This window comes from Scheffersomyces stipitis, chromosome 1 (genome assembly GCF_000209165.1).
Source record: "Scheffersomyces stipitis CBS 6054 chromosome 1, whole genome shotgun sequence".
NCBI lineage: Eukaryota > Fungi > Ascomycota > Pichiomycetes > Serinales > Debaryomycetaceae > Scheffersomyces > Scheffersomyces stipitis.
Genome location: NC_009068.1, coordinates 1,417,970 through 1,444,550, shown reverse-complemented (window position 1 = coordinate 1,444,550; position 26,581 = coordinate 1,417,970). Strand labels below are relative to the sequence as shown.

Here is a 26,581-nt window from a genome sequence, read left to right as displayed (position 1 = left end):
ATTATATATAGAGAGCCGGAGGAAAAACGAGTGCGACTGCTGTGTGCAGGCCGCGACATTGTGGAAATATGGTGGAGCGATATAGGAGAGCAGGAGAAGTGGTACAGGTGACAGCGGATTGTGGTGTGTGTCGTGGACCAATTCGGCACGGGCCAATTCCGAGATGCTGTACGGACTGGGATTGGCGGGTTTGGCGAGTTTGGTGGGTTTTGGACGTTTGGGGCCGTCTGGTTTGGTCTCTGTTGTCTCGCTGCCAGATGTCCATCTCTGCTCCCGTATCTGAGCTTCTCTGGCTTATTATCAGCAGTCTCACATATACACGTATTTTCTGCATGCAGGTGATTCCAGAAATATTGGCCTGCCTTAGAAAACATGAGCCAGTAGAAAATCTGGAGCCAAGCTCAATCTACAGGAACAACGTCAACTATGTAGACTCCATAGTTAAGAGGGCACATCCAAAATCCTCCCTGGACCCGTACAAATCTACTGCTGGCTCAAGGTCTTCTAGGGGAGGCTGGTCTTTATGGAACCGACTGCTTCGCTGGAAATATTTTCATACGCACCCAACTTTTCATACATATTTCACGTACTGTTTTGTTCACATACATATTTCCACCTAATGTCGTCTCATTCCTCTCCTCCAGCGCCGGTCCCACATTTACGCGCCGCACTCCTTTAAGGCGTTCGCACTGTGAACGTGACACCTCCTCATTCCAGCTCCGCTTCTGCTTGCAGGGGCCACCTCCCATAGCACCATAACTGTACCGGCTTCACTAACAAAACCTCGCTTAACGCAACACGCCCATCTGGCCATAAACCTCTGGCTTTTCTCTCTGGCTGTTCACAGAATTTCAGCACACCCATTGATATCCATCTGGCTCCCTTTCACCGCTTCTCTCTACCGTCTCCCTGTCCCGACTTCGCCAGAATGGCTGAATCTGCTCTGGGAGAAATAGCTGGTTTCCTGGAACGTGATTCATGTCACGTGACATATAGATATCTGCTGTTTTATTGGATGCCCCTGGCTCTGATCTTGTAGGCTTCTTTCGGCCAGCCTGGCTCTCCATGTTGGCTGGGGAGTTGTACTCAGTGTAGGAGTGATATCTTAATCTTTCGGGAAATCTGGCTGGCTTTTTTGAACAAACTTGTCGTATCTGAAGGCTTCTCCTTATATCTGATAACCTAATTTTATTGCTCGATTAGGCAGTTTCTGCAACCGCTATGCACTTTAGACGTTGAACACATTTGCAACCGCAAGATTCAGCGACTCTGTACTCTTATGAACTTACGGATGAGATTTGTCTCTCGATTTTGCCAGTTGGTAGTCAACTGAAAGTAGGATACCTCATTCTATGGCAATGTAAGCAGATAGACATTACTTCTGGTTATATGTGTCAGTAGATGGGATAATATTATTGTGTTAGACTTTCTCCTTATCCACCCTATCTGTCTGGCTATAAACCACAACTGTATTTTCTCTCGCCTCAAGCTACAAATTACTCATATTGTTCTCTCTCTCTAAGATCATTCTCTCCAATGTCAATCTAGCTGAATCTATTCTCAGTATACTCCTCTCTTTGACATAGTCCATCTACTCTCTCAGTGTGCCACTCTATCCTCTTCCAATAAGATATTCTCGATGCGATTTTCATTCGGCCACTCTAACAGAAATCTACTATCACAAAAATCCATTCTCACAGAACCCACTCTTACACAATCCACTCTTACACAATCCACTCTCCATATCTCTATTTGTCTTCTCTACATTTCTACACGTCCTCTGAATCCTATAATATATTTTGGTACACAAATAACTACTGAACAATACGACCCCAAACGTCAATCACCTAGTACCAGCCACGGTACTGGGCGTTGTCTTGATATCCGTATTGGGGATATTGTTGGTACCCACCGTATTGTGGAATGATAGGCTGTTGGGGCAATGGGTTAGAAGGCTGGCCTTGTTGTGGTTGTTGGCCGTTGGCAACTTCACTACCCGAAGAGCCATTCTGCTGGCTCTGTCCCTGCTGTTGCTGCTGTGGAGGGTAGCTGTAGCCTGGGTACCTGTTGTTGTACTGGTTGGGCTGGGCGTAGTACTGCGATGGAGCAGAGTTGAAGCCGTTACCGCCGACAGACGAGGTGTTGGCAGAATTGGTAGCACTGCTGCCACTTGCAGTTCCACTTACCTGTTGACCAGCTTGCTGCTGAGTCGATTGCTGAGCTTGTTGCTGTTGGTTGCTACCAGAAGAGGCTGGAATAGCAGCGCCAGTAGCACCAAAATTGCCCTGTCCCAAACCGGCACCGGAACCGTAGAAAGGTGTGTTGTAATAGTTGTAGTAGTAAGGGTAGCCGAAGGGAGTTGGGATCTGCTGCTGTACCTGTTGCAAAGTGTTAGGGTTAACTACTGGCGATTGAGTAGAGTCCTGGGCAGCGCCTGGAGCGGGTTGCGAAGCAGGTTGACCAGCTGAGTATTGGCCATAGGCCGAAGCAGCAGTAGTAGCATTAGAAGCAGCTGGAGATGAGACTCCATAGGCTGCCTGGTTGTTGTATGCAGAGTAGTCAACACCAGGGTATCCAGCAAACTGAGCACCGGGCAAAGTTTGAGCAGCTTGTTGTGGATATTGTTGTTGTTGGTATTGGTTGTAGTAGTCGTAAGAAGATTGCGACTGTTTGGTTTGTTGAGCATACGAGTTTGGGTTTTGGTTGTTGTAGCGAGCTTGGTTTGGGTTTTGGTTTTGTTGGTTTTGATTGTATAAACCATAACGCTGTTGTTGCTGTTGTTGTTGCTGTTGTTGCTGTTGGATAGGTTCCTGTGTTTGGGCTACTTCTTCTTTAGGCTGTTCTTGTTCTTGTTCGTCGTCACCCAATGATAACGAGCCGAAAGAAACACCTACGGAGTTGATCTGTTGACTGGCAGCAGGCAAAATAACCTGGGGTTGAGAATCTTGGATTGACACAGCTGGTTCAGCTTCAATGGCAACTGAAACAGGCTCAACATATGATTGTTCTACGGCTACTTCTTCTGCAAGAGCTTCCACTGGAGCGGTAGCAGGAACTTGTTCTACTGGAGTTTCTATAGCAACTACTGGTTCCTCCTTGGCAGGAATAGGAGCACTGACAGCCTTGGCAGGCTTGACCTTTGGCTTTGGAGCAATGGCAGACACCCAAGATCCCTGCTTTGGTTCTGGAATAGAAGCCGTCTTCAACACAGGCTTTGACTCAGCTACTACCGGTTCTTCTTCTACTTCAGCAACAGGTTCTTCGGGTTGTTCTTCTTCGGTTTCTTCTACAACTACGGGCTCTTGATCTTGCGTTTCTGGTTCTGGATGTTGTATCTGTTCCTTAGCCACATGCTTTGGTTTGGGCTTGTCTGATGATAAAGCCGCAGCCCACGAGTTCGAGGGAGCGTTGGATGTAGAACCAGAGTTGGACCCAGCAATAGCGCTGGAAGAAGCTACAGAACTGGAAGGAGCAACATTGGTAGAATGAGCATTTCCAGAAGTAGATGTTGTGGATGTGGAAGCAGAAATTGCCGAGCTTTCGGACTTTTTATGTGAAAAAGGTTTCTTGCCCTTTTGACTATCCTTAGGGAACTTCTTGCCGTCCTTGAACTTGTACTTGTGGTGGTCGTTAGCGTTGCCTGAGTTAGTGGATGCTATGCTGGTAGCGGTGTGGGAAGATGCGGGTTCGTCGCTGGAACTGGAGACATCCTTCTTGAAAACTTTCTTTTCCTTCTTGATAGGTTCCCATTTGGCGACCTTGCCGTTAATGATAAGATCAATCACTACCTCGACGTCATTGTTGTTTTCGGCTAGAAGGCCAGCCAACTCATCGGCGTCCCAGTCGGCAAACATCTCGGCCAACGAAGCCAACTCTGCTGAATTTGATGCGCCATTGTTGAATCGCTTCAGATGGTTCTTATACGTTTTTCGCTGCTGTGAAGACATGGCTTGACTGTGGATGTGGTAGATATGAGTGGTGAAAGTGTTTCCTGGATTGGTTTTTCAGGGAGAAACAGCTTTCAGAGACGTTCTGCTGGTAATGGACGAATTTTTCACTGGCTTCTCGATACAGAGTCTGGCTGCTATTTATACGACGAGGCAATACACACGGATCGGATGCAGGTACGAGGTCTATATACGAGAGGATAAAGTTAAGGAATCACGTCGACTGATAGTTCTGGATATGGTTAGGAACTGGAACTGGTAGGTATAACTTGGTCAAATTTGAAAAAGTATGATGGTTGAACGATTTGAAAAAATTGTGAAAACGCGACACGCGACATTTTACAGTAGAAGGACTAGAAGTACACTATGGGTATTATTTGGTATCTATCTGTTAGAAAAAAGTTGTACTATCATATTTCCATACAGAAGATTGTATTTTTGTCATAGGTTTACTTTTTTTCTAATTATTTGTGGTCATTTCTTCCCCTTGCCATCATCTCGACCCCACTGAATTGACTATGGCAACAATGTCGCGATTTGCCCCAGGTGGATTTCGGTAATTACACGATCTTGTAATTGTCCGACTGGGATCGTTGATCTGTGTGCAGGCGGTATTTTAGAATTCAGCCAATTATATCCTTTACGGAAAAACTGTGTTCTCTATGTCGGACTGGAGTCGATTTTAGGGGTAAAGAGTCTTTAGAAATGGCTAGTCTATTGGTGGTATTAATGACAGAATAAGTAATACTCAATATTGAGTATGTAGATTATATATGAAAGTTTTTGCCCCGGATCAATTTGGGTCAGTTGCAGGACAATTTCTGTTTCTGTCCCGAGGGTGACGTTATTCTCTTCATCTCGTGACAGTATGCTACTTCCGGAGGAACTTTGCGCAAAACTATTTCCTATTCCGGGCGAATAAAAATGGCTGCAACATCTACGACTAATTACATAAAAAAGATAATACTCACGTGTATTTCTGGTAACATAAATATCATAGAGTGGTACTATAAAATATTAAGGGCCGCTTACCATCCCCACCACTTCTTGGTAGTGCAAGGAAGGAGAGTTGGTGGGTAGTGTGGAGTGGTCTTACACTTGGTAGTTGATGGCTTGGATGGCTTGGTTGGCTTGGTTGGCTTGGTTTCACAATCAGTGGTTGCAGCAGGAGGAGGAACGTCTTCAGTAGTGCAGTCGGTAGTTTCTGCTGGAGGTGGTACTTCTTCAGTGGTTTCAGCAGGAGGAGGAACATCCTCAGTGGTTTCAGCAGGAGGAGGAACATCTTCAGTGGTTTCAGCAGGAGGAGGAACGTCTTCAGTAGTGCAGTCGGTGGTTTCTGCTGGAGGTGGGACCTCTTCCGTGGTTCCAGGACCAGGTTGAGTGGTAGGTGGTGGAGTATTTTTGGTGGTCTCAACATCGGTAGTGTGTCCACCTTCCCACCACCAACAAGTGGACGTAGTAACCGAACCTTGGTCATCAGTTGACTCAACAACAGTGACAGTAGTAGTCAAAGGACAGTACACCGTAGTGGTAGTAACGACACCATCCGACGTGGTTGGACAAATAGTGTAACCAGTGTCGTGAGTCTTGGTGTGACAGCCCCACTTGTCACAGTGTTTACTAGTGACTCTGGTGGTCTGAGGACACCATTTCTTGAAATAAGTTTTGCACTTAAACAAGTCCTTGTGACCGTGGCCATGGACAAGAACTCCTCCAAGGTTGAAGGTAGCAGAAGCCGTGGAAACCAAAGCAGCAGCAGCGATAGTGTGTTCAAATTTCATTCTCAGGTTGGTTGTAGATGTTGAGTACAGATAATGTGCAATTGGAGTTGTTTGAAAGCAGATTTTGCAGTCTATTTATATTGCATTTTTTTGCTGACAGTTGTGGTTGAAGTGGTACAACAAATTTCAAAATAATAAACAAACACCAAATGCCAAAGAAAGAGTCTGACCCTACGTTCCGCCAGAATACTGTTCTTCTACATTCTCCATCTATACCAACATTGGTATTTCTCAACCAAATGGAATCACGGACTTCGAAGCGCTTGAGATATTTTTAGATAGTATGCAAAATAAAAGGTTGCAAAGTGCATAATATCAATGCGCAAAATTCATTTACGGAAATTAATGCGTTCGCAGACGTTTCGCAACAATGAAGAGAATGTTGCCCTGAAAACTGGTTATGTCGTCTATATTGAATTGCCTAAAATGGGTACAACTTTGACAAAAGCTGTTCTGATGCTGTAGCTCAGATTTCTTGGATATTCAGGGGCTCTACTGAAGACTTCACGAGGTCGTCGCACCTGGCTTAATCGGGGCTTACCTGTTTACGAGCTAACGGAACCCTGGATCTGCTTTTTGCAAGCATTACCGTAGCTACGTAGACCCAACAAACAGTGCTCTGCATGTGATGATGTATTCGGAATTCACATTCTCATTCTGATGCCGTTATTCGCCTAGTCATGCCAAAGACCCTGTAGTAGAAAACAGTTTATATTCGAGAATTCATTGTCCTCATTTCAGTATATCATGAATACCAAATATTGATTGAACATTCTCGTGGAAAATTCTGAGGTATTTGGTGTTGAAAATGTTGTTCGATTGCTACCCCTCTATATTTGTCTACATTCACTTTTGCATGCTTTATTCCATTGATAACTATTATAAACTATTGGGACAAAACTGAAACCAATGTACTTTCCGTGGTTTCTGACTGTGTTCCAGTAACTAGAGGGCTCACGACTTCCTTTACTACTCTGTCAAACAATTCGTAAATAAGGCCCTTCAAGTCATCTCCGGTCTGCTTGAAATCAGGGTATGAGTTGACCTCAAGAAGGGTCACAGTGTAGTCTTCGTTGACCAAGAAGTCTATGCCAAATATTTCTATGGCATTATCCATAGGCTGGAAGTTCATTTTGTCAACACTCGTGGCAGCCGTATACAATTCTTTTGTGGTTTCAAGGACTTGGTCAAAGACTTTCTTCTTCTGCTCTTCACTGAACTTCGTGTCCTCTAGCTTCCAGAATGGAACCACTAAGGGATTGCCAGTCTCTTGTAAACACGTATTGGTGAGATGTCCATCCATAGATACCTGTTCTTCGTCATTGTCATCGTTGGGGTCGTGGTATTCTGTTGCGGCGAAAAGAGTTAATATGTTCTTGTACACAAACACTTGTAGATTACCTTTGCAAACGACGTAGGTTCTCAAATGGAACTTCTTGTTGTCATAATTTTGCAAAAGTAAGGGGCGGGACTTGTATTCCTGGACGATGAAATGACGCAATTGTGAGATGATGACCCCGTTTTCAGTTTCATTAACTTCGTCTTCATCTTCGCTATCGCCTTCTTCAAATGAGTTAAAAATTTCTTGCAACCGGTCTATGGTTTTAAACAATCTTATGCCCTGGCCCTTGTCACTCATGCTGGGCTTCAAAATCCAGGTCCTTCCACCGGCTTCAATTTCGTCTCGCAACTCATATGCGTCGTCCAAGGCATCATCGAGAAACTCGGCATAATCTACTTCCAACTGGTAGCTTTGTGGGACATTCTGAATGAGAACGGACTCCGGATGTTTGGCCACATAGTGCTGGATGGTATTGGCAAGGAAATGCTTACGTATCAATGCCTTTCTATAGATGTATGAGGGTATGTAGTACTGCAGCGGTTTTTCGCCTATGAGGTCAATGTCAATATCTTCGTATTCACCGTAGTGGAATACCTTCACGTCTTGAGGAATATTCTTCAAAAGTGAGATATCGGTCGTAATACTGAAATCAGGCAACTGCTCAAAAGCGTCCACCAATGGCTTGTATACATACGCTTCTTGGGGGATAGTAATCAAGAAGCGATGCCTCGCCTGTTCAGCTCCACTTACTATATTGTTTCCTTTACTAGCCTTCAGGTCGATTTCAGTTGCAACGAGTTTTCTGCCTAAGTTTCCTACGCTTTCATCATCGTCCAACGTAATTTCACCAGAAAATGGCTCCACGATGTTGAAGGAAGCCTTAAGTGGTGTGACGCTAATTCCTTCCTCCAAAAGAACTCTGCTATCAGTATGAGTAAGATCAGCCAAACCGTCCTTGTACACTTTCTTGAAGTCTGGATTCCACATATACTGTTGTTGTCCATGTTCGTTTAGCTCGTCCAGTGGAGCGTAGATGGAGTTCCAGTAGTTGTTCAAGATGGGAGCATAGTGGATTTTAGTTGATCCCAACTTTAGCGATTCGATCAATGGAACGTTAACAGAAAAGATATCCACATTTTCCATGGTCTGCAATTGAACGTATAACTTCTTGATCAACTTGACCGAGATCTTAGCTGCTTCTTTCAAGATATGGAAGTCGTGGTCGAGGTTGTTGAAGGCATAGCTCAAGGCAATAGCCTTAACTCCGTGGGTCACAGCCTCCATGGCTGCACCAACAGTTCCACTGGCCAAAATATACAAGTTACTCGAGTTCTTGCCGAAGTTGGGACCACTGAGAACAAGATCTATGGGGCCCTTCTTCTTGCTGTAGACATGATGGATTCCGATATCGGCACAGGCTGCCGGAGTCGAGTTGACCAAAACCCATTCCTGCCATTCCGGCTGTGGAAACTGTGGTTGAGAAGTTTTGAAGGGACCTTCAAAGCTATTGATATTGGCGTTGGGAGCACTGGTCAGAAGCCTGGTGTAGATGTATGTAGTTGTTAGAGTCTTTCCAGCGAAATGAGCCTTTCCGATCCATGACCGCTGTTCGTTCGGTACAACAATCGAGAGGTCCCAGTCAGTCGTGGTGAGGATCTCGTCTACAAAGTACTTCATGTATGGACATGAGTTGTCGTCCAAAGGACCATCGTCGTTGGTTAAGAGAACGTGCATTGGTGTGGAATCTGAAACTGGAAAATTGAAAAAAAGATATCTGAGTTTAGTATAGATTCAATAACGATATGGAGAGTCTTCTGGGACTCATGTGGTAACTGAATGTGTTCAATGTAGTTAATTTAAACCATTCAAGTAGCAATTACAAGCTATCAAGAAGAACGGTTACCATCTGGAAATTCACTGAAGGCATCTCCATTTTTCAGTCTCTATGTGGGAAATTCAGCCTAAATTGCGCGCTGGATCTTTTTTCTGCTGTGGTATGCAGGCAACATGAGAAGTGAAAATTGAAAGAAGGTTAACTATGAAAGGCATCTAAATCAGCGATTTTCATTTCTTCTTAGGCCCACACAGATCTTCAAAAAACACATATCTCGCCATGTCACTCTTTATGGGAAACTCCTCCCAGTACTCTTATGCGTCGGTTGACCCCGAAAAGGTAAAAATGGCAGAGATTCAGTTCACAGCGACAGCCAAAACCTTCAACAACATCATCAAGACCTGTGAAAAAAAGTGCTTGCCCCATGAGTATGGAGAAGGTGAGCTTAATACTGGTGAAAACTGCTGTATCGACCGATGTGTGGCTAAGTACGTCAAGGCTAACTATCTAGTGGGGTCCAACTTCCAGGAGAAGAACATCAATCCTTATACGAATATGCCCGAGTACGACAAAGTGAGATCGATGATGAACGAGAGAAAGTACTAAACGAGAAACGATAAAGAGACGAGAACAGAGGGAGACTAATAGGGGACCAGGAGACAAGAAGATGCTAGAATGTAGACTTGAGAAACAGCGAATGTTGAAAATTTGAAGTATCAAATGGAAAATCTTAAATTGCAAAACTGAAATGTGAAATGTGAAAGAATGTTGAAACGCTGAGATTTTGGAATTCCATGATTTGAAGAGTTTCAAGTTCCTCAAGCGTAGGAGGACATCGTGCTGCAATCTCGGGATCTACGACCAGTTATTATACCAGTCTCAGACATACTATTCATGTATATACACTTAATACTTCTGTACATTAATGCATACCAGAAAAGTCATAATCATAGTTCTATGCTAGTAAACCATGGCCATAAGCTCAAGATCTACACATAGTTTTTGACTATATTGATGAACTTCATAATCATGGCTATTCATAGTAATACCTGCACCTACATCATTATATCCTAGAACTCATTCAATAAATACATAAAGAATTATAAACCTACAATTGGTCCTTGGTGTGGAAGATTGCCAAGGCTTCGGCAATTCTGGCCGACATGGTCTTTTCACCTTCTCTAACCCAAACTCTTGGGTCGAAGTACTTCTTGTTTGGCTTGTCTTCACCGTCTGGGTTACCGACTTGCGACAAGATGTAGTCCTTCTTGTTCAAAACATAGTCTCTGATACCGGTCAAGTAGGCGTACTGACAGTCAGTGTCCAAGTTGACCTTAACGACACCGTTCTTGATGGCGGTGTCAAATTCTTGCTGGGTAGAACCGGAACCACCGTGGAAAACCAAGAACAATGGATGAGCAGAGGAAGAGCCGGTTTGCTTCTTAGCGTAAGCTTGGTGGTCACCCAAGATTTCTGGCTTCAATTGGACGTTACCTGGCTTGTAGACACCATGCACGTTACCGAAGGCAGCAGCGATGGAGAAGTTTGGCGAGATAGGAGCCAAGGCTTCGTGGACCTTGAAGACGGTTTCTGGAGAGGTGTACAAAGCGTCCTTGGAGACGTTTTCGTTGTTGACACCGTCTTCTTCACCACCGGTGATACCGATTTCCATTTCCAACCATTGGCCCAACTTGGCCATTCTTTTGAAGTACTTGACACAGGTAGCGATGTTTTCGTCGTCAGATTCTTCTGACAAGTCCAACATGTGGGAGGAGAACAAAGGCTTACCGGTGGCAGCGAAAGTCTTTTCGTCTTCTTCCAACATGCCGTCGAACCATTGCAAGAGCTTCTTGGCACAATGGTCAGTGTGCAACACAACGGGGATACCGTAGGTTGGGGCAATGGAGGTAATGTAGTGGGCAGCAGCGATCGAACCGGCAATCGAGGCTTCCTGGTTCTTGTTGGCAACACCCTTACCGGCAAAGTAGGCAGCACCACCTTGGGAAGTTTGCAAGATAATTGGAGACTTGTTGTCTCTGGCAGCCTCCAAGGCAGCGACAACTGTCGACGACGAAGTGACGTTGATGGCTGGGATAGCAAAGCCCTTGGCCTGGGCGTAGAGGAAAAGTTCCTTGACGTCGTCACCGTAGATGACACCGGACTTCTTTAACACAGCTGGAGCAGACATAGTAGTAGTGGAGCAATTGCAAATACAATAGCGGAAAGATGGGAAAAGTGGCTTTAGTTCCTACTGAAAAACCTAGGATTCTCGCTCCTTATATATTGTCAGACTCGGCATCCGATGCTAGTGTCCTGCATGAAGTGCCCTCCGCGACAATCACCATATGGTGCGCCCATAGTTAACAACTCCGTAAGGGCAACAGACATCCGGGCACTACAGAGAAGAGAGATGAGGGCAATTAAGATAAGCTGTCTCGGCGTCGGAGTGATGGCAGGGGGTGTCGAAGCAATTGTTCCGGCTCGTTTTCTCGATTTTGTCACCTCGCCAATCTGCCGCTATTTTGCGTCTGCCACCATTCGTCACTATTTTTCACTATTCTATTTTTCACTCTATTTCATACTCTAATTATCTCTATTTTCCAGCCAGGAACCCACTCTTACCCTCTGAAAGTTCCTTGAATTACCGGGCACTCTATACACTCCGGCTGGCACCACCAGACTCACTAGTTTATGACTTTATGATTATGATCCAGCTGGTCTCTACTGGCCAACCTCTTTTTTCATTGCATCATCGCTATCTGTGTGGTTACATCATCATCCTAAATTTTTCACTTCCAATTGAAAAATCAATTGTGCCTGTTCCACCAGATTTTTCATTCTAGATTCAACAAGCTAAGTGCCTTTCAGCTCGCCTTGTCCCTCATTCACAGCTGACCACGCTCCTTCCGTGTCTCCAATTTATGGGGTAGTCCCGAATAGCCCCGGCGGTCTCTAACCCCATATGAAAATCGTCTGGTTCTGCCGTAAGGCCGACCGTCAGGTGATTGGGTCACGTGACGTAGTATTGTCCAATTCTCTTACAGAAAAGGCGTCGGTAGGTTCGTGGTGTCAAGCCATTTCTCGTTCGCTAGTCTTCAATTTGTCCTGGTGTCGTATTCTGGACCAATTGGCTCTCTTCACTTCGTCTCCTATCTCCCCTCTTGAACCACAGCACCCAGAATTGGAGAAGTTTCACATGTCCTGCAGAATACCTCTGAATTTCGATCCGCTCACTTCCCGAGAGCATTTCACTTTCCAGTTCTCGTCCAAGTACAGATTGTCTCAAGTGCAGATTAGCCTCAGCACTTTACAGTTTCGCGCCAATATGTGTCTACACTCTGTAGGGTAATTTTTCAACTCTACTCTATCTAACTTCAGTATTCTACATTCTGTAGCCACTCTTCTACTACCTCCTCATATAATGAGCCTCATCACCACCATAGACGGCTTGCCCTACCACCAATTCAACGTGCAGGACAAAAACGAGTTCACCCAGATCTCCCATCTCATTTCCCAGCATCTCTCAGAACCATACTCTATCTATGTCTACTGGTACTTTCTCAATACTTGGCCCCAGTACTGCTACACGGTCAAACACCCGCAGGACGCGTCTCTGATTATCGGTGTTATCATCTCCAAAATTGAACCCCACAGAGACGTCCGAATCAGAGGCTACATAGGCATGCTAGTCATAGATCCCGAATTCAGAGGCAAAGGCATAGCGTCCAATTTGGTCAAACTCACAGTGCAAACAATGATAGAAAGAGATGGAGCCGACGAGATCATGCTCGAGACAGAAGTCATAAACGAAGGAGCCTTGCGGCTCTACGAGGGCTTGGGATTCCTCAGAGCAAAGAGACTATATCGTTATTACTTGAACACACACGATGCATACCGTTTAATTCTCCCGATAACTCCAAAGTCACACACAAGGATTGCCTTCTTGCCGCCGGTGGCCCCTACAGGATTGACCACTGACAACAGCATATGAAACGTAAAATAGAATAGGCATACATTGAATACAAGTCTTCCCTTATTCTATATATTCACGTGACCATCGTCACTCTTAGTATTGCGGTTTTGGTTTTTTTTCTAGCGCAGTGGCCAGCACTATTTGGCTAGGAGCGGTTCAACTCGATGCTGAGGAGCTAAGTCTGACAGCTTGATAGAGTGATAATACTAATGAATAGAATAGTTAAAATAGTATATAAACAGTTCAATATTGTGTAGTAAGTGTTATATTGCCTGTCAGCTGAGAAAATATGTCAATTCTGTCTTTTTTCTGGAAATGTCTGATCATGAGAAAATGCTCCCAATTATTTCTTTGTTTTCTCATTTTGGGTGCAAAATTATGAAATAGAGAAACAGAATTCTTCAAGATAAGCATTGAAAGACAAGCAAGAAAGATATCGGAGTATATCTAGAGTACATCCAGACTACATTAATGTGACTGTTGTGTTATAAAGACAAAAAAGATGTTGACGGAGTTACAATATAGGGTATCAATTAATTCCCAGCCGTGTGCCGTGAATTTGAAGAATTGAGTAGGACGAGAAAGAATTACTGAGGCAGATTACTCGTATGGATATGCCGTAATAGAAACTACAATACTCCTACACCATGCCCCCCATTCGTGTTCTCTTACTTCATAAATGGTCAAGTAGTAATATGGTTTACAAATGGTTTAAATGGTTTATAGGTGGTTCGGTTGTGCCTATCATATACAGTCTGTCTAGACTTTTCTATCTGTAATTCGTACCACAATCTACACTACCTAAACATTCTTGCAAGATCCACTATCTGCCGTTGCATCCCCCAGCCAGACACTACCTTTACCGGCCACTTTCACTACAATATACATTTTGAATTTGCAAGCAATTGTCTACGCGTAGTGGAAAATCAAAACACGACGCGTTTTTGTCCATTCGCATGTACGCGATTTTTCATTTCGTACATACTGAAATATTCTGGCAGATATATAACTGTCCAATTCTCTTCTGTTCTTTTTCCACGGTAGCCATCTCTACTTAACAATAATATATATACAATACAATGCTTGAAGGTAAATTCGACGAGTCCACTCTTTTGAAGAAGATCGTGGACGCCATCAAAGACTGTGTCAAGTTATGTAACTTCAACTGCACAGAACATGGCATAACTGTCCAGGCTGTGGACGACTCTAGAGTGCTTTTGGTTTCGTTGTTGGTGGGCCAGACTGCCTTCTCTGAGTACAGATGTGACAGAGACATCACATTGGGAATTGACTTGGACTCGTTTTCCAAGATCATCAAGTGTGGTAACAACGAAGATTACTTGACCCTTTTGGCCGAGGACTCTCCCGATGCCGTGATGACCATATTCGAAGACAAGAAGAAGGAAAGAGTCAGTGAATACTCGTTGAAGTTGATGAACATCGACTCGGAGTTCTTGAAGATCGACGACATGGAATACGACACCGTCATAAATATGCCATCGACCGAATTTGCCAAGATCGTCAGAGACTTGAAGAACATGTCGGAGTCGCTCAACATCATTGTCACCAAGGACTCCGTCAAGTTCACCTCTGAGGGTGAATCTGGATCTGGATCTGTCGTGTTAAAGCCTTACACAGACATGGACAAGCCTGAAGAGAGTGTCACTGTCCACTTGGACCAGCCAGTAGACTTGACGTTCGGTTTGAAGTACTTGAACGATATCATCAAGGCTACCTCGTTGTCCGGAACCATCACCATCAAGTTGGCTGACAAGACCCCCGCCTTGTTCGAATATAAGTTGGATGTTGGAGGGTACTTGAGATTCTACTTGGCTCCTAAGTTTGATGAGGACGAGTAATGCATTTAGTTCTGTCTAGTATTAATATAATATCATTGAATTCCAATTGTATGCATTGTAGTGCAGCAGAGTTTAATGAGATATTCTCATATACTCAGTAGTCTTGTTGTCAACTGGGATATATATTCTTTCGAGATTCAAAGAATAGAAATTGTATATAGACTCATTCTTTACAGTTTATCATTCATACTACTTTACATTATCTATATAATACAAGCATCAAGAAAGCATCCTAACTGCTCTTCTTATCATGCATCTCCTTGCCCCACTTGTGTAAATCCTTCTTCAACCGGTCAGCTCTCACTATCCCGTTTCTCAATACTGACAAGTTCTTGATATACTCGTGTTGTCTCTGGATACTAACTTGTAAGTAGTTGATCAACTCGTCCTTGAGCACGGTCAACTCGTCGTCGGTTTCAAACTGCACCTGGTGTGACTCATATCTCTTCAAAGCTTCAGGAAGTGCAAAGAATGGATCCACCACCTCTTCATCCTGTTCTGCCTGAAGATCTTTCAGTTGCGAACGTGCTGATCGTGTCGTTTTCACAACAACAGGTTCTTGCTTCAAGTCGCTTTCGATAGTAACTACAGGATGAGATGCATCCACATTGCCTCCGTTTTCTGGAGATGGAAAACCGTTTTCCACAGCTTTAGAGCCGTTTGTCTTACTACTGCCCTCCGAATTTTTGCTTCTATCCTCATCCAAGCCATGGTCATACTCCTGTAAACCGAGATTCTCTTCAAGGAGGTAGAACCAGTCCTCTCCATTAAGAACCTGAAGCAATTTGTTTAAGCAATTTAGGTTTTCTTGTTCTACTTCAATCAACTCTATCAACTCTGTAGCCAACTTGTTCAACACTTGCGACTTGTATGTCTTCAGAATCGCTGGATGTGATACGATTTCCAGCGGATGGTTGAGTGGTGCAAGTATCTCCGCGATTTTCAACCGTTTGAGAGGATGATCGTCTTCATTTTCATCATTATTACTTTCATCGTCTTCATCTTCGTCGTCTTCTTCGTCTTCTACTTCATCTAACTCATCTCGTGCGTTTCCGTAGAAATCATTCCACTTGCGCTTGTTTCGGAAATTGCTCTTCTCTATGCTGTCATTGGTGAGAACCAAATGGTTGACACCATCGTACTCAACTACCTTGCTGTGTAGGGTATCCATTGTAGCCGTGGGCATCATGAGTTTGCTTCCTCGGTTCAGAGTGGCCAAGTTCGGACTCTGGGAACTGCTGTCCCGTGTCAACACCGCCTGCTTGAACCGCGAGATGATCTCCAACGAAGTAGGGTCTAACATTTGCGCTTTTGAGTTAATGGTACTATTGAGTTGCAGAAAAGCAGTCGGTGAAATATAGAAATAATGGAGATGTGGATTTTGTAGGCTGGAATATCTGCAGGAGAAGTTCTCACGTGACAACTTATACCAGCGATGGAAGATGCTGGATAGAGATAGAAATATACCGAGAGAAAAGGTAGAGTGGTAGCAACTACATTCTTAGGACGCAGTCATTGTTCATTTGGTCTTTAGCAACTGCAATCGAATGCTTTGTGTGTTGGCAGAAAATGGTTGCAAAGTTCCGTAATAAGCATGAGACAAGCGAGTGCTAAAAATGCTATAGCAGAGAGCTGCCTCAGATAAGAACTACATGCTAACTATAAAGAGGATGTGGAAACTTTTGAGAGGCATATAGAAGTACCAATTGAGCTCTTTTAATAGTGACATATATGTATATATATATATACTCGGCCATGCTCTAAGCTTTTCCACATTGGCTAGCCAGTGGATAGTACTTAACCAAGGTGAACAATTAGAACGACAAACTCAAGAAAACACAACGCCTTTTTATCTTCTCTCTCTTTCCTCTATTACACTTATATATTCGTATCTTCTTGTATCTACTTATGTATATATCTACAAATATAAAGATTTAGATATCTTTCGATTATTCGCAGCCGTTTAACGGTTTCGTTAACTATGCGCACTACTACAGCCCAAATCTCCTTATATTAACTATGGCTGTAGATTTAAGCGTCACGAGTATATTACTCTTTTTATTCCTTCCATTCCTCCATAGCCAGCATTAATTGGTGTTCCATCTTGATCAATACGTTCTGGACGCTTTGTGGATACAGAATAGGTGGAAATCGTGTCTACCAAACTTCTTTAGTGTGGTCTGAGTTTGCGAGATTTGCCATCCACTGTTCTACTACCAACTCCAGAAGCAATAAGGAATAGGAACATCTGGATATACCCATTTCGTTGTAATTGTCGTTTTGTTGATGCTTACATCTTCAGGTTACTATCAACAGCACATATTCATATTCGTTATTCAAAAAGTTCTATTCATTAACACACTCACTATTCATTATTCAGTATTCAAAATCACTATTCACTAGGAATATTCATTATTCATTCACCCCCACAATATCAAATACGCCGTTATCTACATAATCAAAGTATCATTCTTGCATAATGACTGATCTTTCATACCTTATCATTTACAATGCCCATACCGGGACCTCCTCCAGGATACCCAAACCCATACGGTACCATTCTCTAGGCGACTTCAAACGATTCTTGCAAACGCAGCTCCACGTAGACTCCATAGACAACCTCTTTTTGCTCACGCTGTTTGGAATCAAGCTCAATTTCGGGCTCATCAACGAGTTGAATGAGGTATACGTGTTTGACAAGAGGCTTTTCGGCAACTCGTACGACCCAGAAGTACTTAGTCAGTATACTGCTGAAAGCTTCGAAGTGGTAAAGCCGACTCCGTCAACGGCGTTGGCACTGACGGAAACACAAATTCGCATCATTTCCAGTAGTCTAAAGAGCAACCAAGGATGGGCTCGCGCCATCGTCCAGGATTGCCACCATACTGAAGAGCTTGCTAAGGAGCTTGTACGGAATATCAATGCAATCTTCAAGTCGCTCAATACCATTTTTCAGTTCGCAACTAACTTCATCAATGAGATAGAAAAGAACTTTAACAGCTACTTGAACTACATCAAGCTTATCAACTACAAGACCTTGCATCGCACCTGGATAGACAGCTACAATATTCTTAAGCAATATCCTCCTTTCAAGATAAAGGATGCTCTGGTGTTTCTAGTAGACTTCTTGAACCACGACAAGTTGTTGGAAGCTGCAAATTACGTAAGCTCCAACTTGCCTCTTGTTGTCAGCAAGTTCAATGGCATGAGTGAAACTATCAACAGCGTAGGCGAAGAGAAGTTGACTGTAGACAAAGAAATAGAATCGTTACGAAACGGCTCCATAAATGAATTCAAGGACGTAAACTTGCTGGAGTTAATGGCGAAAATTTACAGCCTTAGCAGGTCCATAACGAACGACTTGGAGCAGGTCTCCAACAATGACTCGATTAAGTTGGATGAGGTATATAAAGAGCACAAGGAAAATTATTCCCCATTGCTTTATGACAACGCCGTAGAGCTTCACAACTATTTTCTTGGATTGCGTAAATTTAAGGAGAAGCTCACCAAACAAAGTGTATCGATATTCAACAGTATTGCCAATTTACAGATGAAGATGGTGAGTATCAAGAGCAATCTCAAGACCTTAACGACGCCTAGTGAGTCGACAGATCCAATATCGTTTGAAACTATCAACACCATCAAGAAGTATGAGGATTACCTTTCTTTGAATATTGATTTGCCTTTACTTTTTGGGTTTGTTCTCATAGAAAAGAGACGACAATTCGAATGGTACGACTTCTACTCCAAGGGTATAGTCAATAATGTATCTGAACAATTATCTACTATCATTGACCATGAGAAGTTGTTTAGGAAGATCTGGCTACGTAAATTTGGCAACTTCTTGACTTTGTTGAGTGACGAGACCCCTACAACTTCGCTTCCTAACATAGATGTGACCTTGGTAGGCATCAAGGAAGAAACATTCAAAATCCTTCACGACATTCAAGTAGAAAGGTCGGATATTGTCAACTACATTGCCTTTGTAGAGTCATCCAAGGCTTCGAAGAACTTTGTAGAGCTTTTGAACAAAAACTTCAGAGATCTTATAAGATCCACCAACAACATGAAGAAGATCACAAGAGTGATCAGTTCGTTGGGCACATACACGTCATTGTCGGGCGAAGAAAAACTGAAGATATTACTGAAAGAAGATGAAGAAGGAGAAATTGACTTTGACTTGAACTTGATCAAAGGATTGAAAACAAGAATCAAGAAGCTCGAGAGCCTACTTCATCAACAACAGTATAAGAACTTAACCAGCTGGCCCGTGACTCGAAACAATGTAGCACCTTCATCTTCTGACAACAGGTTAAGTTTGATTATTGAACCGCAAAAGAAGACGGTGACACCTCCAAAGTCAGATCCTAAACAGTTACTACAGAAGCAATCAGTTCCTACCAGAACTTCTTCGGCACAATCAGCCGTATTGGATTCAACTAATATCGACATCCGTTTAGAGCTTATCAAAATCAAGAAGGAGAATACAGAATTAATAAATGAGAATAGTGCTCTTCATCAAAGTAACGACGAGAGTCAGAAACTAATCAAGGATCTCAGAAAGGAAATAGAGGAATTAAAAGCCATAAATGCTTCACACAGACAAGAGGCCGATGCAAAGCTTTTGATGAAAGAAGAAGAATTCAGATTGTTCAAGTTGGATAACAAAGTGGATACTAAATTGGTTGAGAATCTAGAGAAGAAAGTGGAACAGAGAGACGCCCAAGTCAGTAAGTTGAAGGAAGATCTTTCCAGAGTCATGGAAATCAACACTACTTCTGATAAGGAGATCATAGCATTGAACAGCACAATTTCCAGCATGAGAAATGAATTGAATGATACAGTGGTGATGAAGAATGATTTGTTATCGAATATATCCGCCAAGGAAGTCGAGCACAGTAAAGAAAGAAACGGGTTGGAGAATGAAATTAAAACTCTTCTGGCTAAAGTCGATGAATTGACCGAAGACTACGAGAATCTCATGGAAATAACACAGTCCAGACAGAAGAATGCCGATTTGCTTGTCAACGACTTGAACAACATTATTATCAAATTGATGAATGACATGAAGAGATTGGCAGAGAATATCTTTGAGTACTTCTTGGAATTCTGTTTTGTGCTTGAATCCATGGGATTGCTATTGACAATGGATGGAGACGTGTACAAGATCACAAGAGTTAAGGGATTGAGATCCAAGAAGACGGTTGATGATCCCAATGACACTCTGTTCATATCTATAGAGAAGCCATCATCAAAAGTAATTGATGAAGTTGATAAAAGCATGTCTTGGGTCACTACGATCTCAAACTTGAGTTCGATTTTGCCTGAAGTTCCTGGAACTTCTCTGACAGCTTCAGAAAACGGCCACGAGAGCAACGAAGAAGAATCAAACAAGTTTAACAGTCAATCGTTGAAGTTGATTACGATTTTCAACGAGATCTTCACGGCCAATAATGCAAAATTCGAAGACTTTCTTCGCATTATCTCGTTCCAAGAGAATGTCCAGTTGCAAGAAGATAGTGCTCACAACTCGAAGTTCTTCTTGAATGCAATTTCCAAACGGTTCAGAGACGTCGAAGGTTTTGCTAAAAGACAAACTAAAGAGAACAAGATCAAAGAACAAGAAATCCACAAGCTTGTAGGCAGACTTGCCACAAAGATCAGCATGAATGGATTTCAAATTGGTGATTTGGTGTTGTTTTTGCCTACAAGAATTGATAGAGCAGTGGAAGTGGCAAATGAAAGCATACAGCCATGGGCCGCTTTTAACATTGGAGCACCTCACTATTTCTTGAAGGTAGACGATGAGGAAAGGACAAAGAACAAAGAATGGATGGTCGGTCGAGTGGAGTCGATCGAAGAGAATAAGGTAACGGACGAGAATGCCGGAGACTTGAGCAGCAACCCGTTCCAGCTAAGTGTTGGAGTAGTTTGGTACTTGGTGGAAGCAAAGGAGGAACACTTTTAATATTTAAAGAAAAGTTTTTAGAAAGATTGAATTGGCCCAATATTGAAATTGTTATTGATTGAAATTTTCATAGATAGTCAAGAATATCACTACTTGAACCTTTCATATAGTTCATTTTAGCAAAATTACAATTTTAATCAATTTAATAAATAATGTACAAAGAAAGATCTACTCGGGGATGTTGTTGAATAAATAGCTGACACTTTCACCGTTGTGAAGTCTCCTGATAGCCTCAGCCAAAGTAGGAGCGATATCAATCACTTCTAGCTTGGGACACTGGGCAAGCTTATCATTCAATGGTAGGGAATTAGTACATACGATCCGGTCCAACTTGGAGTTGTTCAACTTTTCTGTAGCATTTGACGACATGATACCGTGTGTGACCATGGCTACAACCTTCTGAGCACCATTGTCGAGCAAGATGTCTGCAGCCTTACATAATGTTCCACAGGTATCGGCCATATCATCTATCAAGATACACACCTTGTCTGAGACGTCTCCCACAAGCACCATTCTTGACACTTCGTTGGCTTTCTGCCTTTCCTTGTGGATCAAAGCAAACTGGACATCCAACTTGTCAGCTATGGACGCTACTCTTTTGGCTCCTCCCGCATCTGGTGATACGATAATTAAGTCCTTTTTGTCAAAGTTGTTGGTGATATATCTCAACACCAGAGGTTCAGCATACAAGTTGTCTACGGGGACACGGAAAAAGCCCTGAATCTGTGAAGCGTGTAAATCCATGGTGATAACATGGTTACAACCGGCCGTTTGCAACAAGTTCGCCATCAACTTGGCCGTAATGGGTGCTCTCAGCTTATCCTTCTTGTCTTGTCTAGCATAGGGAAAGTTGGGAACCACTGCTGTGATTCTTCTGGCACTGGCTATTTTACAGGCATTGATTATGATCAAGAGCTCCATGACAAAGTCGTTGATGTCTTGTTCTCCACATCCAGTCTGGATAATATAGACATCTTCATCTCTGACAGATTCTCCTACTGCTACAGCTGTTTCCTTATTGGTGTACTGGAAAGCTCCTACCTTGGCCAAACTTAGACCAAGTTTCTTGGACACCTTTTCACACAACTCAGGGTGCGAGTTCCCGCCTATCAACTTGATGGAGTTGGGTGTAGCAGGCATATTTTAAAGTATTTGATGTCGAAACGTGGAGAGTATGGTACTTAGAATGAGATGACATGGGTTATATGGAGATGGGTCGAAATTTTTTGGAGTCACGTGGATAGACATATACGGATAAGAAATTGCACCCATATCTTCGCTTTGGATAATCTAGAAATTTCAAATTAGGAGATGAGGAGTATATTGATGGAATATGTAGGTTCTCTTTGATATATGTACACAATGTTCATGCTATTTTGGATTTCGTCCATTTCACGATACACTGCTTCATTCTTTTTGTATATTCGTCTACTCAAGTCGCACTATTTGCAATCGTTATTAAGCGGCTTTGTATAGCTACGACCCCCTAAAGCTATAGTACAATACGATATCTACAACTTAGAGGCAACTCTTTCCTTCCTTATCATGTTCAAGATGAAATTGGCCTCTCGCTCCCCACTAAACCAACCTCCATGAGCGCATCCGTTTGCACTCCCATCTACTGTTTCTGAGCCCGCAAATCTGACTCTGTCTTCTATACCTTCTACAAAGGCATTCACTACTTCCAGAGGATCGTCGCAACCAACTAAAGTGGTCGAGTATGACCCACGGGCATACTTGTCGTTGTTCCAGGGAGTGTGGTATATACGTTTTGGAGCAGGAATATTGGTTAAACTAGAGATGTTTTGAAGCAAGGGCTGAAAAATTTCCCAGATCTTTGTGTCTTTGTCACCACCAAGTAATCCTTCAATGTATGCCGATAAAGGATTCTGCGTAAGTGCTACAAGAGTCGAAGTACCGGCAAGCTTATGATAATTTATCAATATAGTGGGATACTGCCATGGCTTGATTGATTTTGAATCTGAACTTGAACTTGGAACTCCATCGGTTATACAATAGAACCTTTCTACATCTGTGGGCCAGAATGTGCTGTCGAATTCCAAAACCACTTTTCCTAAGGAACTAAACTTGACACTAGGCATGATGGACGAAATGTGTCTTGGCAAAGAAGGAATCCATTTTATGTAACAGGGATCGTTCAAATCGTTTATGGTCAATAAGGATTGAGGAATAGTTGATACAACGTAATCACAAGTATACTTTTCGTTTCTACTAGTTGTGATTTCTATGTATTTGGAAGAAGTATAGTCTATAGTAGTGACATGGGTATTCAACTTTATATTGTTCTCTCTGTAACTTTGAGGTAATTCGTCCAATTCATTGTTGAATACAGTGACATACCCATTCTTCACATAGACGTTTCTTCCCAAATGGTCTCCCCCAAAACAGTATTTGGCAGAAAGTTTATCCCACGATTCTCCCTGCCATAACTCAGCCCACATTCTGACACTGGCAAGCCCATACTTGATCTGGTCTTGAGTGAGTCTATCCTTGTACTTTTGAACATACTCCTCGCTCAACTCCTTGAGTGAAATGTCTGGTTTGGACGGATTCTGCTTGTAGACAAATTGGGAATAAGCCATGAACTCGTCTAAAGTAGCAGAAAACCGCCATGTACTGATGTCTTTCTCATCCTTGGAAAAATAAATACATTTACCATCATCGTAGTAGTAATCTACGTTACCTTTCTCTATGGACCTTTCAAATAGAGGGTTATTCAATGCATCATGGAACCACAGTGCCCCCAAATCATATTTAATTCTTTTGTCGTTCGAGTTCGTCGACTGGATCGACAACAATCGCCCACCCAATCTGTCCCTCGCCTCAAGCACCAAAGTGTCCTGGACTCCTCCGTTGTACAAATCTAGAGCTGTCTTGATTCCTGAGATTCCTCCCCCAATAACGATGACTTTTTTGTGTGTCATTATATTTCCATTGATATAATTATAATCTTCCTGTAATCCAGATATCAGCAATATTCTATAAGTGGTATTCTATAAGTATCAGTCAAGATCTCTTTTCTGATTCTCAACGGAAATATTAAGAATCAGATCTTCAGGAAGTTTATATAGTTTTCGCGGGGTCCATATCTAACCGCTTCTAAGTCCCACATCGGGCAGCCAGTTGCGCTCTAAGTGCGCAATACGGAACTCGATAACCTGGTTGCGAAAAGATATCAACCGAACCATAAATGCTACCATACAATAAGTAATCCCTATCTATTCATAGTTGAGGACACTTGTAGCTTCTTCCTATTAATTGTAAATTCTGTCTATACTAGAAGTAGCCAAGTACACATACTAGCTATCCTTATATATCCACATACCTGTAGCTATTTCTATATCTATTCATAAATACCAATGCTTATCTACATGGTAATAGTAATCTATGCCTAACAACAGCTATGCGTGGTTAGCAATATCTATCCGTCCAGCGACAGCCATACAAAATTTAATAAGAAAAACCGTTTTATTAGACTTACCGTTCAAACGTACACGATAATAAAAAATGCTATATATAGAGATGAAATGTTAACCATACTATTAATAATGTGAGCTCACCATGAGCTCTTTTACCATTGATGAAATGCAGACGTCACACCAGCGGATGCGTGCAAATGATATATAACTAGGAGATTGAATCATGTAATCCAACAATCTCGCCCATCAAACTCAAGTACTCCTGAATAAACGAATTGAAGACCCACCAATTACCGAAGCTATTGGGAGCCTCAACTTCCGTGTTGGTTTGTAGGTTTTGAAGTTGCACCTGCTGTTGCTTCAAGAAGATGAATTTCAAAATATCATTAAGGATGTAGCTTACAAAGTTGTTGTAGATCATGATGGGATATTTTGACTTGTAGTGATTTGCTAACAACTTCCTGTCAATGAGACTAATCAAGGAGTACAATTTGGACAACTCCTTTGTAGATAAGATCAGATCAGACTCTCTCTTGGCTTCGCCAGTCTCAGAATGAGTACCGCTAGTAGCTTCAGACTCAGAATCGAAGCTGTTATCGTTCAAAAACGCGAACAAGTCCTTTTTGAAGAAGTCGTCGATGATGTTGATTTCTTCGTTGATGAAGCTCATCGAAATCGATGATTTCAAATCCTGAAATAATGTTGGGTCAAAATTGTAGCCAACCAAAGCATATACGAGATCATTCGATAAGATATCATTCTTGAAGTTGAAATTTAAATCACCTAAAGAATTGCTCAAGTTGGCATTCAAGTTGAGGAAAAATGAATCTTCATCCTGATCTTCTAGCTTGACACCGCTAGCTGATTGACTGGAGTTTACCTTCAAAAACGTTTCAATATCGGTTGACATGATGGATGTAGTATCATCTTTGATGATCAACTTGATGAAGGTAATCAACAAGTCGTTGAGGTTGATCAATTTCTTGACAAGAACCAAGAAGATGCTGGAGTTGTTGATGCTGAAAGTCTTCAAGTTGAGCTTCTTGATGTTGGGATTAAGATTGTTGATCAAATGTAATAAGTTCAACCGGAGATTTTTCAAGAAATTGATGTTGGTAGATGATTTTATCAACATCAAATACGGAAGAATTTCCACTATGATAATCAAATACAAGTTCAAATCTATGTTAGGTTCATTATTAAGGACATCAATCGGTTTCATTAACATCTCCAATAAGTTATCCAAGAGACTCGAGTTGGTCGACAAGTTAGAGCTGTCAAGAAAGATCTGATGGATCATGTCACGATTGATAACAGTATGCGAAGAGTAAACTTGCAATCTGATCTCATTGAACCAATTCTCCTCATCGTTCAAGGCAGTAAAGTTCTCATCCTGAGGATACCGTAAAAATGGTTTTATAAACGATAAAGATGGACTGGAAATCTGGTTACTCGATTCAGTACTCGTTGCTAGAGGAGGTGGCAAGACTGGCTCTATTACTCCAGATTTTCCTGGATAGCCATGATCTACGGAAGTTCTCTTGATGTGTTCCAATTTGACCTTTCCCTTACTGGAGGATCGTCTATGAACTTTTTTAACAGGACCCGAAATAGAGGTTCTAGGCATCATCTGCTCTCCTTTGAAGATCTCAGTTAACTCGAGCAAGTCGTTATTTTCACAAAGACGCGCGATCTCGTCATTGATGATCTTGTCGTTCCAGATGACGCCCAAATAGTTGTACTTGGATTCACCTCTACTTCCCAATCTTTTGATTAACAAGTTGGGATACACGAGTTTGATCAACTTTCCGAGCTTGGACTGGCCTAGAATCAACTTCTGTTGCTCGTTAGTAGTATTAGAAGAGCTAGGATATGTCAAGATCAACTTCTGGCAGATAATATAGTAGGTTTTGTAGATGGAGAGTCTGGGAATGGTGTAGTTCTGGGGATCATCGTCTGACGAAAGAGGCAACTGTATTAGGATGTCAAAGAGGACCTTTATTGCCAAGAAACTACGAAGAAGCTCATGGTAGTTGATGCTTACCAACTTGTTCTCTTTGTCTTCCAAGTTGGGCAACATGTCCAGTAGGAGATCTGGTCTTTTGAAGATATTGAGCAACTGGGTGATTGTGCGTATAACTAACTCGTTGTTTCTATCTACTGGAGTTTTATCAAGCTTCTGCGGCTGATCAAGCTGGATCAAGGAGCCTGCTCTGTCATTGTTGTACAACAAATTGTAAAAGTCGTCGATGGGGAAAGGAAGATTCAATCTTACAAGAAGCGACAAGAGGTAGTTATTAATGTTGGAGCCGTCCACGTTTGTCAAACTAATCAATAGTTCGTTGATTATGGAGGTATCGTTCGGAGCAGGAGCCATACGCTTAGAGGTATCTTCACTCAACGAGAAGAGATTAAAATGAGACGAAATCGAGAGGTT

General features: G+C 42.4%; 12 protein-coding genes across 12 annotated transcripts; 4 read left to right on the top strand and 8 right to left on the bottom strand. All coding sequences in view use genetic code 12, as the record gives it.

The window, feature by feature from the left end:
• Positions 1-1,794: 1,794 nt before the first annotated feature.
• On the bottom strand, positions 1,795-4,178 carry DEF1 (RNA polymerase II Degradation Factor 1). The gene is made up of 4 exons (XM_001387469.1): positions 3,547-4,178; positions 2,997-3,462; positions 2,276-2,930; positions 1,795-2,197 (listed from the first exon to the last, which is right to left on the bottom strand). Exons 1-4 carry the CDS (start codon positions 3,945-3,947, stop codon positions 1,848-1,850), a joined length of 1,872 nt encoding a protein of 623 aa, XP_001387506.2. The 5' UTR covers positions 3,948-4,178; the 3' UTR covers positions 1,795-1,847.
• A 797-nt stretch (positions 4,179-4,975) lies between these two features.
• PICST_28524 (hypothetical protein, likely cell wall localized and GPI-anchored) lies at positions 4,976-5,728 on the bottom strand (the record flags this gene model as incomplete). Its single annotated transcript, XM_001387468.1, has 1 exon — positions 4,976-5,728. One exon carries the CDS (start codon positions 5,726-5,728, stop codon positions 4,976-4,978), a length of 753 nt encoding a protein of 250 aa, XP_001387505.1.
• Positions 5,729-6,582: 854 nt separating this feature from the next.
• YBU4 (Predicted tubulin-tyrosine ligase) lies at positions 6,583-8,926 on the bottom strand. Its single transcript, XM_001387467.1, is given in 4 exon segments — positions 6,583-7,727; positions 7,746-7,797; positions 7,866-7,876; positions 7,890-8,926. 4 exon segments carry the CDS (start codon positions 8,802-8,804, stop codon positions 6,615-6,617), a joined length of 2,091 nt encoding a protein of 696 aa, XP_001387504.2. The 5' UTR covers positions 8,805-8,926; the 3' UTR covers positions 6,583-6,614.
• A 257-nt stretch (positions 8,927-9,183) lies between these two features.
• On the top strand, positions 9,184-9,510 carry MRS5 (subunit of the TIM22-complex involved in mitochondrial biogenesis; the record flags this gene model as incomplete). Its single annotated transcript, XM_001387883.1, has 1 exon — positions 9,184-9,510. The coding sequence occupies one exon, from the start codon at positions 9,184-9,186 to the stop codon at positions 9,508-9,510; it is 327 nt and encodes a 108-aa protein (XP_001387920.1).
• Positions 9,511-9,969: 459 nt separating this feature from the next.
• On the bottom strand, positions 9,970-11,117 carry FBA1 (fructose-bisphosphate aldolase). The gene has a single exon (XM_001387466.1). The coding sequence runs from the start codon at positions 11,090-11,092 to the stop codon at positions 10,013-10,015; it is 1,080 nt and encodes a 359-aa protein (XP_001387503.1). The 5' UTR covers positions 11,093-11,117; the 3' UTR covers positions 9,970-10,012.
• Positions 11,118-12,325: 1,208 nt separating this feature from the next.
• Positions 12,326-12,895, top strand: MAK3 (N-acetyltransferase; the record flags this gene model as incomplete). Its single annotated transcript, XM_001387882.1, has 1 exon — positions 12,326-12,895. One exon carries the CDS (start codon positions 12,326-12,328, stop codon positions 12,893-12,895), a length of 570 nt encoding a protein of 189 aa, XP_001387919.2.
• A 1,061-nt stretch (positions 12,896-13,956) lies between these two features.
• POL30 (DNA polymerase delta processivity factor (proliferating cell nuclear antigen)) lies at positions 13,957-14,774 on the top strand (the record flags this gene model as incomplete). The annotated part of the gene is made up of 1 exon (XM_001387881.1): positions 13,957-14,774. One exon carries the CDS (start codon positions 13,957-13,959, stop codon positions 14,734-14,736), a length of 780 nt encoding a protein of 259 aa, XP_001387918.1.
• Positions 14,775-14,968: 194 nt separating this feature from the next.
• Positions 14,969-16,039, bottom strand: RXT2 (conserved hypothetical protein; the record flags this gene model as incomplete). Its single annotated transcript, XM_001387465.1, has 2 exons — positions 14,969-15,246; positions 15,373-16,039. The coding sequence occupies 2 exons, from the start codon at positions 16,037-16,039 to the stop codon at positions 14,969-14,971; spliced, it is 945 nt and encodes a 314-aa protein (XP_001387502.2).
• Positions 16,040-16,802: 763 nt separating this feature from the next.
• Positions 16,803-20,704, top strand: CVT9 (oligomeric, coiled-coil, peripheral membrane protein; the record flags this gene model as incomplete). Its single annotated transcript, XM_001387880.1, has 1 exon — positions 16,803-20,704. The coding sequence occupies one exon, from the start codon at positions 17,216-17,218 to the stop codon at positions 20,702-20,704; it is 3,489 nt and encodes a 1,162-aa protein (XP_001387917.2).
• Positions 20,705-20,872: 168 nt separating this feature from the next.
• Positions 20,873-21,844, bottom strand: KPR4 (Ribose-phosphate pyrophosphokinase; the record flags this gene model as incomplete). Its single annotated transcript, XM_001387464.1, has 1 exon — positions 20,873-21,844. One exon carries the CDS (start codon positions 21,842-21,844, stop codon positions 20,873-20,875), a length of 972 nt encoding a protein of 323 aa, XP_001387501.2.
• A 371-nt stretch (positions 21,845-22,215) lies between these two features.
• Positions 22,216-23,649, bottom strand: CPB2 (corticosteroid- binding protein; the record flags this gene model as incomplete). Its single annotated transcript, XM_001387463.1, has 1 exon — positions 22,216-23,649. One exon carries the CDS (start codon positions 23,647-23,649, stop codon positions 22,216-22,218), a length of 1,434 nt encoding a protein of 477 aa, XP_001387500.2.
• A 703-nt stretch (positions 23,650-24,352) lies between these two features.
• On the bottom strand, positions 24,353-26,581 carry RFX1 (DNA binding protein; the record flags this gene model as incomplete). The annotated part of the gene is made up of 2 exons (XM_001387462.1): positions 24,353-25,636; positions 25,706-26,581. Coding segments are annotated over 2 exons (2,160 nt in total), but the record flags the coding sequence as incomplete, so codon positions are not given.